Source organism: Mesocricetus auratus, unplaced genomic scaffold (assembly GCF_017639785.1).
Source record: "Mesocricetus auratus isolate SY011 unplaced genomic scaffold, BCM_Maur_2.0 Super-Scaffold_100007, whole genome shotgun sequence".
NCBI classification, from domain to species: Eukaryota; Metazoa; Chordata; class Mammalia; order Rodentia; family Cricetidae; genus Mesocricetus; species Mesocricetus auratus.
This window is the reverse complement of record NW_024429191.1, coordinates 98,179,229-98,193,299: the sequence shown is the minus strand read 5'-3', so window position 1 is coordinate 98,193,299 and position 14,071 is coordinate 98,179,229. Positions and strand designations below refer to the sequence as shown.

At 44.9% G+C, this 14,071-nt stretch overlaps 1 protein-coding gene across 2 annotated transcripts; it reads right to left on the bottom strand.

Moving 5' to 3' along the window:
* Positions 1–3,031: 3,031 nt before the first annotated feature.
* Positions 3,032–13,850, bottom strand: LOC101831042 (fructosamine 3 kinase related protein). Of its 2 annotated transcripts, XM_040750228.1 has the most exons (7): positions 13,640–13,752; positions 10,633–10,683; positions 9,576–9,727; positions 8,760–8,851; positions 7,372–7,454; positions 4,682–4,804; positions 3,032–4,433 (listed from the first exon to the last, which is right to left on the bottom strand). In XM_040750228.1, the coding sequence occupies exons 3-7, from the start codon at positions 9,716–9,718 to the stop codon at positions 4,095–4,097; spliced, it is 780 nt and encodes a 259-aa protein (XP_040606162.1). In that variant the 5' UTR covers positions 9,719–9,727; positions 10,633–10,683; positions 13,640–13,752; the 3' UTR covers positions 3,032–4,094. The 2 variants fall into 2 exon arrangements, with proteins under 2 accessions (XP_040606162.1, XP_005069832.1); XM_005069775.4 differs by lacking the exon at positions 10,633–10,683 and having other exon boundaries at positions 13,640–13,850.
* Positions 13,851–14,071: the final 221 nt, after the last annotated feature.

The following is a 14,071-nucleotide window of genomic DNA, read 5'->3' as shown; positions in this document are numbered from 1 at the left end:
AGGTTGCCTCCAATCCCAGCCCCCACCATGAACTGCTGGTGCCCCTCATATACTGTAATACTAGAAAGATTAGTGGAGTGAATGATCCATTGCTGAGCTTTCAGTGTGTGCTAGGGCACAAGTGAATGTCAGCCAAGTTCACAACGATGTTATGAGAGGATCCTACAATTAGTTATCACCTTCTCTATGAAGAAACTGGAAGCATAGAGGAGTTAACTTGCACCGGACCCAGTTCTGGGTCATAGCTCAGAGTATGTGAAACCGAATCTGGCTTTGGGTCCCAGCCTCTGAATCCTAGTCTCAGGTCCCTAGTGGGATGTGTCTTAGAAAGCCTGACTACACCATGCAGCTCAGTATTCCCCTCTTGACCTGCCAGCTGTCAGCTCTTCAACACTGTTACCCTATCAGACACCCTCATATTAATGGTGAAGTTACTGTGAAGATGAAACCCACAGCACAGAAGAGATAATGTGTATGAGGCTGCAATCCACAAACCTATCTTAGGAGTTCCAGCAGGCCTCAGAGGGGCAAGACCTGTCAGTTCTGGTTATCCCTGTAGTCCTTGTGGTCTGTCCCTGGCTCAAAACCGAGACAGGGTTCCCTGAGGTGCTTTTGTTTTGTTTTTTTTGGTTTTACGAGACAGGGTTTCTCTGTATTGTTTTCGAGGCTGTCGGTCCAGCCTGGCCTCGAACTCAGAGATCCTCCTGCCTCTGCCTTCCGAGTGCTGGGATTAAAGGTGTGCGCCACCACCGCCCGGCCCTCCCTGAGGTGCTTTAATAATTCCTGTGTCTGGCACCTATGTGGGATGACTGGAATCTGGGCTCAGCAGACACTATCAACCGAGGCACATTGATATGGCCTTCCAATGTGGCTTGGTCATTTCCAATCATGGAGACCAGAGTGGACATTTCTGGAGCCAGGGTTCCACCCCAAGGGCCTTTTCTAACTTGGTTCTAAAGCCAAGCACCATTTCCCCATCTTCCCTCTGTGCTGAGTCTTACATGGCTAATTGGGGTGGTGAGGAAATGAAGACAAGACAAACATATGGACACTCAGAATAGCTGGAATAAAGTGGACTGCGCTGGCTCTCTGATGGAGAAGCTCAGCATCCCCGAGTCTCAGTAAGTTCACTATTTACAGCAGAACAAGTAGACAGGGTTTGTGGTATAGAGCTAAATCAAGGAGCCAGGCTTAACTAACCTCAGTGGGAGCAGTCTCTGTAGGGGCACAGTCTTCAGGCAGTAACTATCTGAGAGGAAAAGCCATGGCGGGCATTTTCTGCATGCCCTATCTATTCACACTCAGTCCGTAGGAAAGCCTTGTCATTTCTGTGAGCTTCACCTGGAGGAAAGGGTGTGCCAACTCTCATGGCTCTGAGGCTTTGGTGTTGATCTTGCAAGCTCATGTAAAAAAAAAAAAAAAACCCACACAGGCCTTCTCTGCTCCCCACACTGCTGGCTATGATCCTTCAAGGCCATACCAAGTAAGTGGACTAGACACTACAAGGTCACTACAAAGAACAAGTAGAACAGCCATCTATAGGAAACCTAACTGGTGTTTCCGTTTGAGGTCTGCCCTTTCACTGCACCTTGACATAAAGCATTGAGACCAGTACAACCAGACACTTCTTTGTTATTGGCTGACAAATTGTGTATGGAATTTCAGGTCAGTCAGACTCTTCTCTTTCAGACAAAGAAGGCACCATTGCTTGCTATCTTCTTTAAGTATTGGGAGGTTGGAGGCATTTTGATTCTTCGTAGGATTTGCCCTCTCTTTGGAGGTTTCTAGGCTATTCTGTGTAACTGGTGTCTAAAAATCCCAGTGATGTGTTTCAGGTGAATCTGTCAGCAGTCTCTGGATAGACTGCTAGGGTTATCTCAGGAGGAAAGCCCCTCCTCTCACAGCCCCTTGTGCTTTCCTTCACACAGGTCACATGACAGACTATAATTACAAAGTCAGGCGCATAGAAAGAGCCTGTGAGAACAGGAGACAACTGGATAGGGGGTGGCTAATAAGAGCCACTAACAATTCAGAGGAAAGATAGTTGGGATGCCAAATCTCTTAAGATAGTAGTAGGGTTAATTTTATGGGTGTGAAAGACATTATTGTAAGCAAAAGCAAAAAACAAACTGGAGTGTTTGCGGAGGTTTCTCGCTTGTCCCACCAGGTCCCACCACCACTTCAGCCCCAAATAAGCACACAGGATACTATCTTAACTATAAAACTGTTGGCCAACGACTAGGGCTTCTTACCGGTTAGCTCTGTCTTAATTATTAACCCATTTCTATTAATCTATGTATTTCCACATGGTCTTGACTTACCGGAGAATGTCAGGACCTTCTACTCCTTGGTTGACTATATGGTGACCCATCTTTGGTGGGCTCTCTCTGCCTCCCTTTCCCAGAATTCTCCTCGTCCTAGTCCTGTCTGTCTTCCTGTCTCTAGTGGCTATTGGCCAAACAGTGTTTTAGTCATCAACCAATAAGAGAAACACACATACAGAAGGGCATCCCCCATCAGGTGAGGAGAACCAGGAATTCAAGGTTAGCCTAGGCTACATGAGACACTGCGGTGGTTTGAATGAAAATGTCCTCCTTTGCTCAGATGTTGGTAGTGCTACTTGAGTAGGTTTGGAGGTGTGGTCTTACTAGAGGAAGTAAGTCACTGGGGGTGGACTTGGAGGTTTGAAAGCTGCAGGTCGTTTCTGGTTTTCTCTCTGTCTTCTGCTTGCAGTTTGAGATATGAGCCCACAGCTCCCAGTTAGAGTCACCAAGTCACTTGCTGCCATGTGATTCCCTCCATTAGGAACCCAAGCCTCTGTAATTGTAAGCCTAAGTCAACTCTTTCCTCTATAAATTGCCTTGGACATGTTTTATCACACCAATAGAAAAATAACTAATACAGTCCCCTTTCAAAACAGGAAGAAACAAAAGTTGTACCTATTTATTGTTACAATATAGCATTACAATATTTTCTGGCAAATGGCTAAAATGTTGAGTACATAAATATGGAAATAAGTCTTAGGCATCACTGAAACAACTGCAATTTTATTCAAATTTCTAGGCAAAAAGATTTATCAACATCAATGTCATTCGTGAAATTTCCCATTTCTACAATGTTGAAAGACAGAAAAAGATGTTAACGCAAATGCTCATATGTTGCAATGAAATTACAGCTTTGGCTATGGTGGCGCACACCTTTAATCCCAGCACTCAGGAGGCAGAGGCAGGTGGATCTCTAAATTTGAGGCCAGCCTAATCTACATAGTGAATCCCAGGACAGCCAAAGCTATACAGAGAAACCCTGTCTCAAAAACAAAACAAAAAGAAAATAAAACAGCACAAAGATGGCATAACAGGAACATTTCCAGGCTCCTAAACTGAACCAAGTTACCCTAAGGTTGCTAGCTTGATCAGTCTTCAAGCCGATCTCCAGACCTGCTCAGCTTGTAGCAGGGTTTGGAAGCACTACACAAGCAAAGGGAATATCATTGATTTTAGAGTTGGTCATTACTCAAATCTCCTAACAAGATGACTCCATGTCTAGATCAAGCCTAGTCATCACAAAGGATCACTGTGAATAGTTCAGAAATGTTGAGAATAGACAACAAGGAAGTGGTGGGAGGTGGACACACTGGCCATTTCCCTGCACAGTGGGTACCCTCCAGCACACCAACATAGGCACTCACATTTCTTTACCTTTGCTTGAGGAGTGGGCTCACTATCCCTAAACTTCATAGGTCTCTGTTCGTAACACCGGGGAGGCCTAATCCAGCCAGAAAGTCTTACAATGTACACAACTTCAGAATTATATAACCTTTCCTCTGAAATAACCTGTACTTTACAAAGCTTAGAAATAAGATGTCAAGGAATCTTAAGCAAGTCCAGTCATGGAGCAAATGAGAAGAATTCATGAGGAGAAGGACCATGAAGCATAACGAGCTCCTTGACCATATAGTTGGAATCTGGCCCCCTGACTCCCAGGCACTTCCCTCAGTTCACAATGATGCTGTGATGGGTAGACTTGGTCTAGACATGGAGTCGTCTTGTTAGAAGATCCAGCACGCTCATAAGAGACTCCACCCTCCAGCCAGTTCATTTGCTGAGATTCCTCATTATGTTTAGAGAGGACCCTCTGTACCCAGATCCAAAATGATTCCAGTGGTTCAGATAGTGAAAGAGCTGATACAACTGCAAGCGTTTCTCAAATCCCGGGGTTTTAGGGATTTTACTATGGTAGGCAGAGTAAAAGGAGCTACTGAAGCCCCCAAACATGCCGGCTATTGCCAGCTCATATTCTGAGTGGCCGTAGAAGGAAGCTGGATCAAAAATGATGGGCCCAGAGGAATCTTCTGCTACATTCCCTCCCCAGAGGTCTCCGTGAAGTAAAGAGGGCACAATTTCCAGGTCATGGAACAGGTCAGGAATCTTCAACTGCAAGGAAGAAGATGGAGCCTTAAACAAAGTAGTCAATGAATATGGAGGTGTAGATGTTTTCCTAAGTGCTGTTTCATGTATCTATCTGAGCCTAACTCAGATGTGTCTAACTTAGAGGGAGTAGACTTCTGGGACACTGTTGTAAGAAGTAGACTCAATGCTACCCCTGCCTTGGTGCCTCCCCTTTATCCAGGCTCAGTGGGGCATACTGTTGGCACATGGCATAGAGTAGAGGTCCTGCTCACCTGCAGAGCAGACCACAGCTCAAGAGCTTCCCGGTCTCCAGACCTCTTCTCTACCATATCCATCTGGGGCTGAATGCGCTGCCTGGCATAGAATGTGACCCAATCCTTCTGCCAGTCGTTTACCTGCATAGGAGACAGTAAAGGCGAAAGAAGACTGTCTTAGTCAGTGTTTCTATTGCTGCGACAAAACACCATGACCAAAAAGCAAGTTGGGGAGGAAAGGGTTTATTTTGCTTACACTTCAGCATTGCTGTTCATCACAAGTCAGGACAGGAAATCAAATACAGCAGGATCCCAGAGGCAGGAGCTAATACAGAGGCCATGGAGGGATGCTGCTTACTGGCTTGCTTCCCATGGCTTGCTCAACCCACCTCTTATAGAACCCAGGACCAGTCCATGGATACCATCACCCACCACGGGCTAGGCCCTCCCCCATTGATCACTAACTGAGAAAATACCTTACAGCTGGATCTCATGGAGGCATTTACTCAGCCAGTACCCAGACTTTACAGAAAACAGAATGAAAGGAGACCTGAGTGCCCAGAAATCCAAAAGTAGAATGGACTACAGGAAGTATCAAGAGGGACAGTAGGAGCTAAAGAGGTGAGGGAAGACCTGGCAACACGAAGCTTAGACATAGGCTGAGACTATAAGTTCAGTGTCTCAGAGGGAATGGTAAGCAGGTTATGTCAAGTGACCAGTTGCAGCCTTCCAAGCCTAAAGATCAACTAAGACAATTTAATTACAGCAACTCTGGAACAAAAGTCTGAGCTAGCTGACCTTCTGGCTTGTTTCTGACCATCTTCCAATACCTATCTGGCCACATTTTACCTTATCCTAAGAGAGATAAGAAAAGTCACATGGAGCCTCTTTCAGAAGAACTTCCAAGGAAGAATGCCCAGGCACAGGTGCTTATGATCCAGGAGGGAAGTAAGTTAGGTATGTGAGAGTAAATCAACTCAGAGCAGGACATGACACAGGAGGACAAAACAACACACACATAAGCACACATATAGGGTTACGCACATATCTGCATGTGAACTCACATGCATCATGAGTTACAGGCAAGTGAGGAAGGACCAATGCCAGCAGACACACACCCTAGACATGTAGGCCCTGAGAACCCCATACAAGGCAGGCTTACATATGACCTCCTATACATTTCTCAATCTATGGTCCCTGTGCCCACCATAAAATAGAAGTTTCTAGATTCTGCCTTTACTCCTCTTGGCAAAGAGCTTTCCTAGTTTCCTTTTTGTTACTGTGGTAAAATACCCTGGTAAAATCAACCTAGGGGTATTTCTTGTTTTTTTTTTTAATCTTACAATTCCAGATTATATTCCATCATTTCAAGAAAGTCAAGGCAGGCAGAAACTAAAAACAACCATTCACATGTAGAGTTTTTGATAGTTTGACAATTTAGGATCCACAGGGGAGTGGACCCAAGACCTCTACTCATAGTAAAGTCCTCAGATGTCCAGATCCTTAAATAAAACAATGTACTTTGCACAGAACCCACACACTTCCTGCCATATACTTAAATTACCTCCTCAATACTTATAATACCTAACTGCTTACATGGCTTAGCAGTTAAGAGTACTTGCTGCTCTTGTAAAGGACCAGAGTTTGGGTCCCAGCAGCTGATGTAGGATGTCTCCAGCACCTGATGTAGGATGTCTCTCTGTATGCTGTGAATATGTCTTATTACCATTGGTTAATAAAGAAGTTGATTTGGCCAATAGCCAAGCAGAATAGAGCCAGGTGGGAAATCCAAGCAGAGATACAGGGAGAAGAAGGGATGTCTGGGAGACACCAGCCATCTCTGGGGAAACAAGCCACGAGCATTGTGATAAAATATAGACTAATAAAAATGGGTTAATTTAAGTTGTAAAAGCTAGTTAATAATAAGCCTGAGCTAATAGGCCAAACAGTTTGTAATTAATAGTATGCCTCTGAGTGATTATTTTCAAAGGGCCTTTATACTAGGTGGGATACAGAAAAGTTCCAGTTACAAGCACCCATGTCAGGCTATTCACAACCGCCTGTGACTACAGCTCTAGAAGATCTAACTCCGTCTGCCTTAACAGGTACACACACACACACACTGACACACCTTTAAAAATAAGTTAGGCATAGCAGCATACACCTTTAATCCCAAGAATTGGTAGGCAGAAACAGGCAGATGTCTATGAGTTCGAGGCCACATCTAGTCTACATAGTGAGTTCCAGGCCAGCCAAGGCTATATAGTGAGACCCTGACTCAAAACAAAACAAAACAAAAAAATAAAAAATAAACAAAATGAAATAGAAGTTACAAATTTTCTAATTTTTGACCCCGCCTTGAAATCCAACATCCTAACTTGCTGCTTCTTCCGTCTCGTTTTCCCTCTTAATCTAACATCAACTTCTTAAAAATTATCAGGGAAGCTGGGCAGTGGTGGCTCACACCTCTAATCCCAGCACTTGGGAGGCAAAGGCAGACAGATCTCTGTGAGTCTGAGGCCAGCCTAGTCTACAGAGTGAGTTCCAGGACAGGCTCCAAAACTACACAGAGAAACCCTATCTCAAAAAAAAAAACCAAAAATTATCAGGGAAAGAGTCCAAAGGCTTACAAAATCTCACAGAAAAGGAACAGGATATTTTCCCACTGTGTTTGACTGTGAATTGGAAGTAAATTCTGAGTCACTCACCTGGGGGAGGTATCCACAGCATGTCACCACATCAAACCCAAACTGGTCCACAAAGAGTCGCTCTGCCTGTCCACTTCCTTTCCCTTTCATACAAAAAGAAACAAAGAAAAGTGACTAGTTTGTCCTCTTGTTTCAAGAGACCCTCAGCCCACTCTGGGAGCTCAGAGTGGTTGCTTTTCAGTCAGCATGCCCTTACCTCCTCATGCCTATACCCAGAGATAAGCAAAGACCCTCGGATCACTCAGAACAGCATCTGTTTTAGCAGACCTAATAATCAAGGACACTAGCTACTCAAGCAGAATCAAGTACCAGAGGATGCATGGGGATGGAGGAATACATAACACTGTCAAAAATAAATAAAAAACGAATTTGTTTAGAGAGGAAAAATAATCTACCATATAATCCATCAGGAAAAGAGGTTTTTCAGTGGCCAATGTAGTTGCCCTTTTGACAGATAACACTATTATACTTGCTGGGTAGTGGGGCACACCTTGAATCCTAGCACTAGGGGGTCAGAGGCAGGCAAATCTCTTTTAGTTTGAGGCTAGCCTGCTCTACAGAGCAAGTTCCAGGACAGTCAAAACTACACAAAGAAACCCTGTCTCAAAAAACAAAAAACAAACGAACAAAAACTTATTATACTTTGAAATGGCCTCAACCTCACGTGTCTCCCAAACTCAAGAAAATCTCAGTCAAATGAATTCATAGAGCCTGGAAGCAACAGGAAAGCCAGTTACAGGGCCTATTAGTAGATCCTCACAGACAAGACTGGCTGGTGGTACCAGCAGCATATCATCACAGGATGGGCAGGTTGCCAGGACCCACCAGTGGAACTTTACATGGTAGATTCTGGATTATCTGCTTTCTGACTGTCAGCTATTCTGTCTAACAGAGTCAGCACATGAGGGGACACATGGATTATTAACTGTTAACCTGAAAATACTGGAAAGTTCTCTCAGTGCTAGCATCAGGCTTTGTTCTAGATTCAGTGCTAACATCAGACATTGTTCTAGATGGGCAGTGTTAGGGCTGTCATTCTGAGCCTCAAGAATGGTGTGTACATGGAAGAGAAGACAATGTGTTTAAAGGAATCACTTTATATTGAAAACCAAAGCAACTTAGATTAGACTCCCTTCTGGAGAGTCAGTGGTAAAGCAACCATAATATCACATGACTTCAAGTCCAGTGATATTTCCTGTTTTCAGTATTTCTAAGACACATTATGCCAATCATATCCGTGCTGTTCACTGCACTGCAAATGTGCGGCCTTATGGTGCCATCCATGCTTTGGCATCAGCACAGGCTACAGCATTACCCCATCCCTGAGCTTATACTGGCTAAAGGGCATTCTCCAGACAGGGTCCCTTAGGGTTCACACAGTTCCTTACCCACAGTGCCAGCCTCCTTCAGGAGCCCCTCTCCAAGCTTCTTGTTCTCAAGGTGTAGATCTGCAAGCTGGGACCCAAGCTTGGCGGCATGACTAAAACCAAAATACGGGAACTAAACAGATGACACACAAACAGCAGACCCATCTGAAAGATCTCAAGGCACATAAAGTAGGTCAGACACTGAGCATAAAGTTCATTCTACTGGAGGCTGGAGAGATGACTCAGTGGTTAAGAGCACCGGTTGTTCCTCTAGAGGACCCAAGTTCAATTCCCAGCACTCATATGGTGACTCACAACTGTCCAGATGGATCCAGTTCCAGGGTTCTACCACACCAGGCATGCATGTAGTGCACATATCTGTGTTGTACATGCAGGCAAAATACCCATAAAATACACATAAAATAAGATAAATAAATCTTTTTAAAAGTCCATTCTACTGAAATAAGAAGAAAACTAGATGAGGTGGCACAATAGTAAGAATCCTAGGAAAGAAGAGGTGGGAGGATCAAGACTCAGTTGCATGAGACCCTGTTTCAAAAATAAACACACAAAACAGAAACAGTGGGTTCCCATTATTTGACCTCCTTTCCTAGTCTTCTTAGACTTAGCAACTGAGTCTTTTTCTCTCTGGCTTTTAGTTGGCAAAGAGTACATGTCACTCATGCTATACAGCCATCGTCTGTGTAGTCATGGGCTCTTTACGTCACACCTCAAAATCACGCCCCCCACCAGTACAAGATTCCAATATAAAAGAACCACACAGGAAAAAAAATAAAACCTTTGCTTTCAACCAGAAAGGATGTCGTCAGGACAGACCTGCTCAGATACCGCATGTCCAAATGCTCCATCACTAGCATGCTCCCACCTCCTGGGGCATCGAGAACCTTGATAGGCTTGGGTACTTTTATTGTGTCTGTCTTCATAATGGCCGTTAAACTCGCCATCTCACCTTCAAACATTCTTCTTGCCTGTCAGTAAAACAGTGAAGGAGATGGCCAAGGTCACCAGAGAAAGACTATTAGACATGCTTTCTTCTGGCATTGCAATCACAAATCACATTTATGCTAGACAGGGGACTCAAGAAATGGACAGTGCCTAATGGTACTCATTGGAAGAATAGGCTGTAAGTGCTAAAGTCTTACAGGTATAAGTAAGCTTGTACTTCCCAGTTTGGGACTGCATTTTGATTGTTTTTGAGACAGGGTTTCTCTGCATAGCCCTGGCTGTCCTGGAACTCACCCTGTAGGCCAGGCTGGCCTTGAAATCAGAGGTTCACTCACCTGCCTCTGCCTCCCGAGTGCTGGGATTAAAGGTGTGTACCACCACCACCACCAGTTGGGACTGCATTTTATTTGGCTGTTTTTTGCTTTTTGAGACAGGGTTTCTATGTAGCTTTGGCTGACCTGGAACTAACTGGCTTGTAGACCAACCTGGCCTTGAACTCATAGAGAACAGCCTGCTTTTGCCTCCTATGTGTGCCAATCAATCAATTTTGAAGCATCACCATCACAAGATTAAGAATCCAGATACCAACAAAAATTCCACTTTTTCTTACCCATAGCCATTGCCCAACCCGAGAACAGCTGTCTCAACCCTGGCTTCAACCATCAAAGAGCTATTCCTCCAGTTTGGCCATTCCTTTTGTGTTTCTGGGCTTGTTGTTGTTGTTTTTATTCGATGGGGTTTTGCTGTGTAGTCTATGCTGACCTCAAACTCACAATCCTCCTGCCTCATCCTCCTGAGTGCTGCTTGATCACTTTACAGAGTCATAGGGGCTCTGGTGTATTTGTTACACCTTCATCATGTACACTATTTCACAGTGTGAACATACCATCCTACTGAAGAACAGTTCTGCCATGGAAATTCTACTTACTCTGTGATCTTGGGCCAGTTACTTAAGCTTTCTTTGCTTCAGTTTCCTCACCTATAAAATGAGAGAATACTAAACTTCTTAGGCTTGGGTTATGATTAACTGTGCTAGGTGCTAACACACAGCCCATCCTGAACACTACAAATGTTATGATTACTCACTAACAGGGTCCAAGTTTCTGAGAAGAAGATAGGAACCATGTCCTAGACAGAACTTTCACAGAAGTCTGTTTAGAATATGAAGGAGAAGCTAAACTCTTGCCAAGATCCTGGTGAAAGAGACTACTTTAAGAGGCAGCCCTGAAAAAAAAATTCAGGAGAGGTTTTAAAAGAGACTGTGAAGCCATTAAGAAGCAGAGCCCTGTGCCGGGCGGTGGTGGCGCGCGCCTTTAATCCCAGCACTCGGGAGGCAGAGGCAGGTGGATCTCTGAGTTCGAGGCCGGGCTGGACCAACAGCCTCCAAAACAATACAGAGAAACCCTGTCTCATAAAACCAAAAAAAAAAAAAAAAAAAAAAAAAAAAAAAAAGCAGAGCTCCTTTACAGACATAATTTACTGCTTATATGGTCTGAAGACTCCAAGCAACAAAAGTAGCTACTTATGAATAGACCTTTAGGAAAATTAAGCCTCATTTGGATCATTGTGAAAACAAAACAAAACAGGGAAACAATCTAAAAATGAAATAAACCATTCATGCAAGTTCACAAGTGTCACATAAGAACAATCATAGGCCAGGTAGATCCTAGAAAGGCAAAAGAAAGCAAATACAAGAACAGGCAGGGAGTTGTAAAAGTCTTAACTCATAGAAAGTAAAGCATGGATGAGTTGGATTTCCAATACAAGTTATATTTACAATCAGATGTTTACCTTATGGCCCATGTACCTGCATCATTCATACCATATATTCCAGAGCAAGCAAGAAAGCCTTCCTTTTAATCCCAGCATTCAGGAGGCAGAAGCAGGCAGATCTCAGGGAGTTCAAGGACAGCCTTGGTCTACAGAGTGAGTGCTAGGACAGCCAAGATTGTTTTTGTTTTTTTTTTTAAGATTTATTTATCACATATACAGTGCTCTGCCTACATGCCAGAGGAGAGCACCAGATTGAACTGTAGATGGTTGTGAGCCACCATGTGGTTGCTGGGAATTGAACTCAGGACCCCTGGAAGAGCAGTCAGTGCTCTTAACCTATGAGACATCTCTCCAGCCCCTGTGTTTTGTTTTTTGAGACAGGGCTTCTCTGTGTATCTTTGGAACCTGTCCTTGAATTTGCTTTGTAGACCAGGCTGGTCTCAAACTCACAGAGATCCGCCTGCCTCTGCCTCCAGAGTGCTGGGATTAAAGGCATGTGCCACCACCACCTCCACCAGGCCGACAACCGGGACTATTAAAACAGAGAAACCCTGTCTCGAAAAAAACAAAAACAACCAAACAAAAACAAAAACCACGTATTATATAAAAAGCACTATATATTCCAGAGTTACCAAGAAAGTTATCAAATGAAGAGGAAGATTGGAAAATTGAAAATACTTTGAAGTGGAAATAACCCAGCAGGGGGCTGGAGAGATGGCTTAGTGGTTAAAAGTGCACATTGCTTTTGCAGAGGTCCTGAGTTCAATTCCTAGCTCCCACATCAGGTAGGTCATAACCACCTGCAATTCCAGCTTTAGGAGGATCTGATGCCTCTGGTTTCCATGGGCACCACACTTACATCCCACACAGCATATACACACATTGATAACATCTTCAAAACTGAATAAATTAATAAATCTTAAAAAAAAGAACTCAGCAGTATATACTGGCTAATATGTGTTATCCTACTACTTGAGAGGCGAGGATTTCATAGCAAGTTCCAGACTAGCCTGGGCTACATATAGAGTGAACTGTTTCTAAAAAAATAAAAAACACAGACTTTCTGAGAGAGAGAGAGAGAGAGAGAGAGAGAGAGAGAGAGAGAGAGAGAGAGAGAGAGAGAGAGAGAGAGAGAGAGAATATAAGTTCATAACTAGGAATTGAACTCAGGACCTCTGCAATGCATATCTCTGAGTTTGAGGTCAGCGTGTAGAATATGAAAAAGGACCGCGGAGGATAAATTATTGTGTGAGAGTGACTTCAAGAACAGTTGACAGAGTTCAACTGATGTCTGTAGATAGGGCTTGGAGGCAAGATTTGAGAAAATAATTTCAAAGACTAACACACATGTGAAAGGCAGGATTCCTTTCTTGTAAGAAAAATGAACACAAATGCAAACCGGGCTTTCAAAAGGCTGAAGCAAGAGGATTGAGTTTGGACCTCAGCCTTGCTTACCAATTCTAAGGGAAGAATTAAAAAGCATTTTGAGGGTGTGTGACATGTAGGGCTTGGCAAGAAAATAAACATCTTCAGTATTACTCAAAAAGGACATGCATGTCCTACAGAAGCCATCCACCTCCCTTCCAACCAAGACCTGGAGTGAACAGCTTAAAATGACAGAGGGACAGCAGCAACCAGGAACGCGACTGAAACGGTGGAGCTCGCCCCCACGCTTCAGAAAAAGTTCACGCACGAGCAGAACGTGGTGGGGTGAGTGCGTTATGTCCTGATGCTTCAAGATCTTTGATCTGTGAGCTCTAGTCTCTGCGAGTTGAAATAAGCTCCAGATTAAAAACGCGTGAACTCTGACGTTTCTCAAAACTCGCCCAACAGAAAGGCTTTTCTCAAAGAAGTGGGCACTGCAATCTCAGACATAACACGCGCAGGACCCGCGTGGCCACTGCGGCCAGGGCTGGTCGGCAAAGGCAGGGAGACCCGAGACAGGAGTGAGCCCGCCGGGGTAGGGAGGTCACGCGTGAACAGCAGACAGACAGAGCCTATGGCTGTAGACTGGGTCTCTAGCGCTACCCACCACGGACCTAAACCCGGAGCTAGAGCCCAGGCAGGCTCCGGATCTCAGACACACACCCTGGACCCACACCAGGCCCCATTTTAGCTGCGGGCCAAGGAGCCGGACCCTGTCCCAGAGCCGGTGGCCCTACCTCTGCCTTGGAGTTCACTTTCACAAACACTCGTCCTCTGTCCGTGTCGTAAGTCTGGCCCTGGCTAATGCACCCGCCTCCCGAGTGACCCGTAGCTTTGACTGAGTTGCACCCCAGCTCCCGCTTAAGCAGCGTCTCCATGGTAGTTGCGCCGCAGCAAACCTGCTTCAGGCCTGAAGCCCAAGCCAGTATACCCGGGGCAGACACAGACCAGTGACGGGATTGGGTGACGAGAAGGAAGGGGCGGGGAAACTCTGGAGGGGCGGGGCCTAGCTGGTTAGGATTGGGTGAGCGGCAGGGCCACACCCGCCGGTTCCCGCCTGCTGCTGGGGGGGGGGGGCGGGGTGCAGGAGCTGGGGACGTGGGTACCACCCCGGCCTTGAAGCTCTGGCATGCTGACCTCTTCTGAATTCAAACTGCTTCAAAACAGTT

Coding starts and splice junctions, on each gene's coding strand:
- LOC101831042 (XM_005069775.4), bottom strand. CDS start 13,780: ATGGAGACGCTGCTTAAGCGGGAGCTGGGGTGCAACTCAGTCAAAGCT. Junction 4,805..7,371: donor GCTGTGGATACCTCCCCCAG/GTGAGTGACTCA, acceptor TCTCCTATGCAG/GTAAACGACTGGCAGAAGGA. Junction 4,434..4,681: donor AGCTGTGGTCTGCTCTGCAG/GTGAGCAGGACC, acceptor TCTTCCTTGCAG/TTGAAGATTCCTGACCTGTT.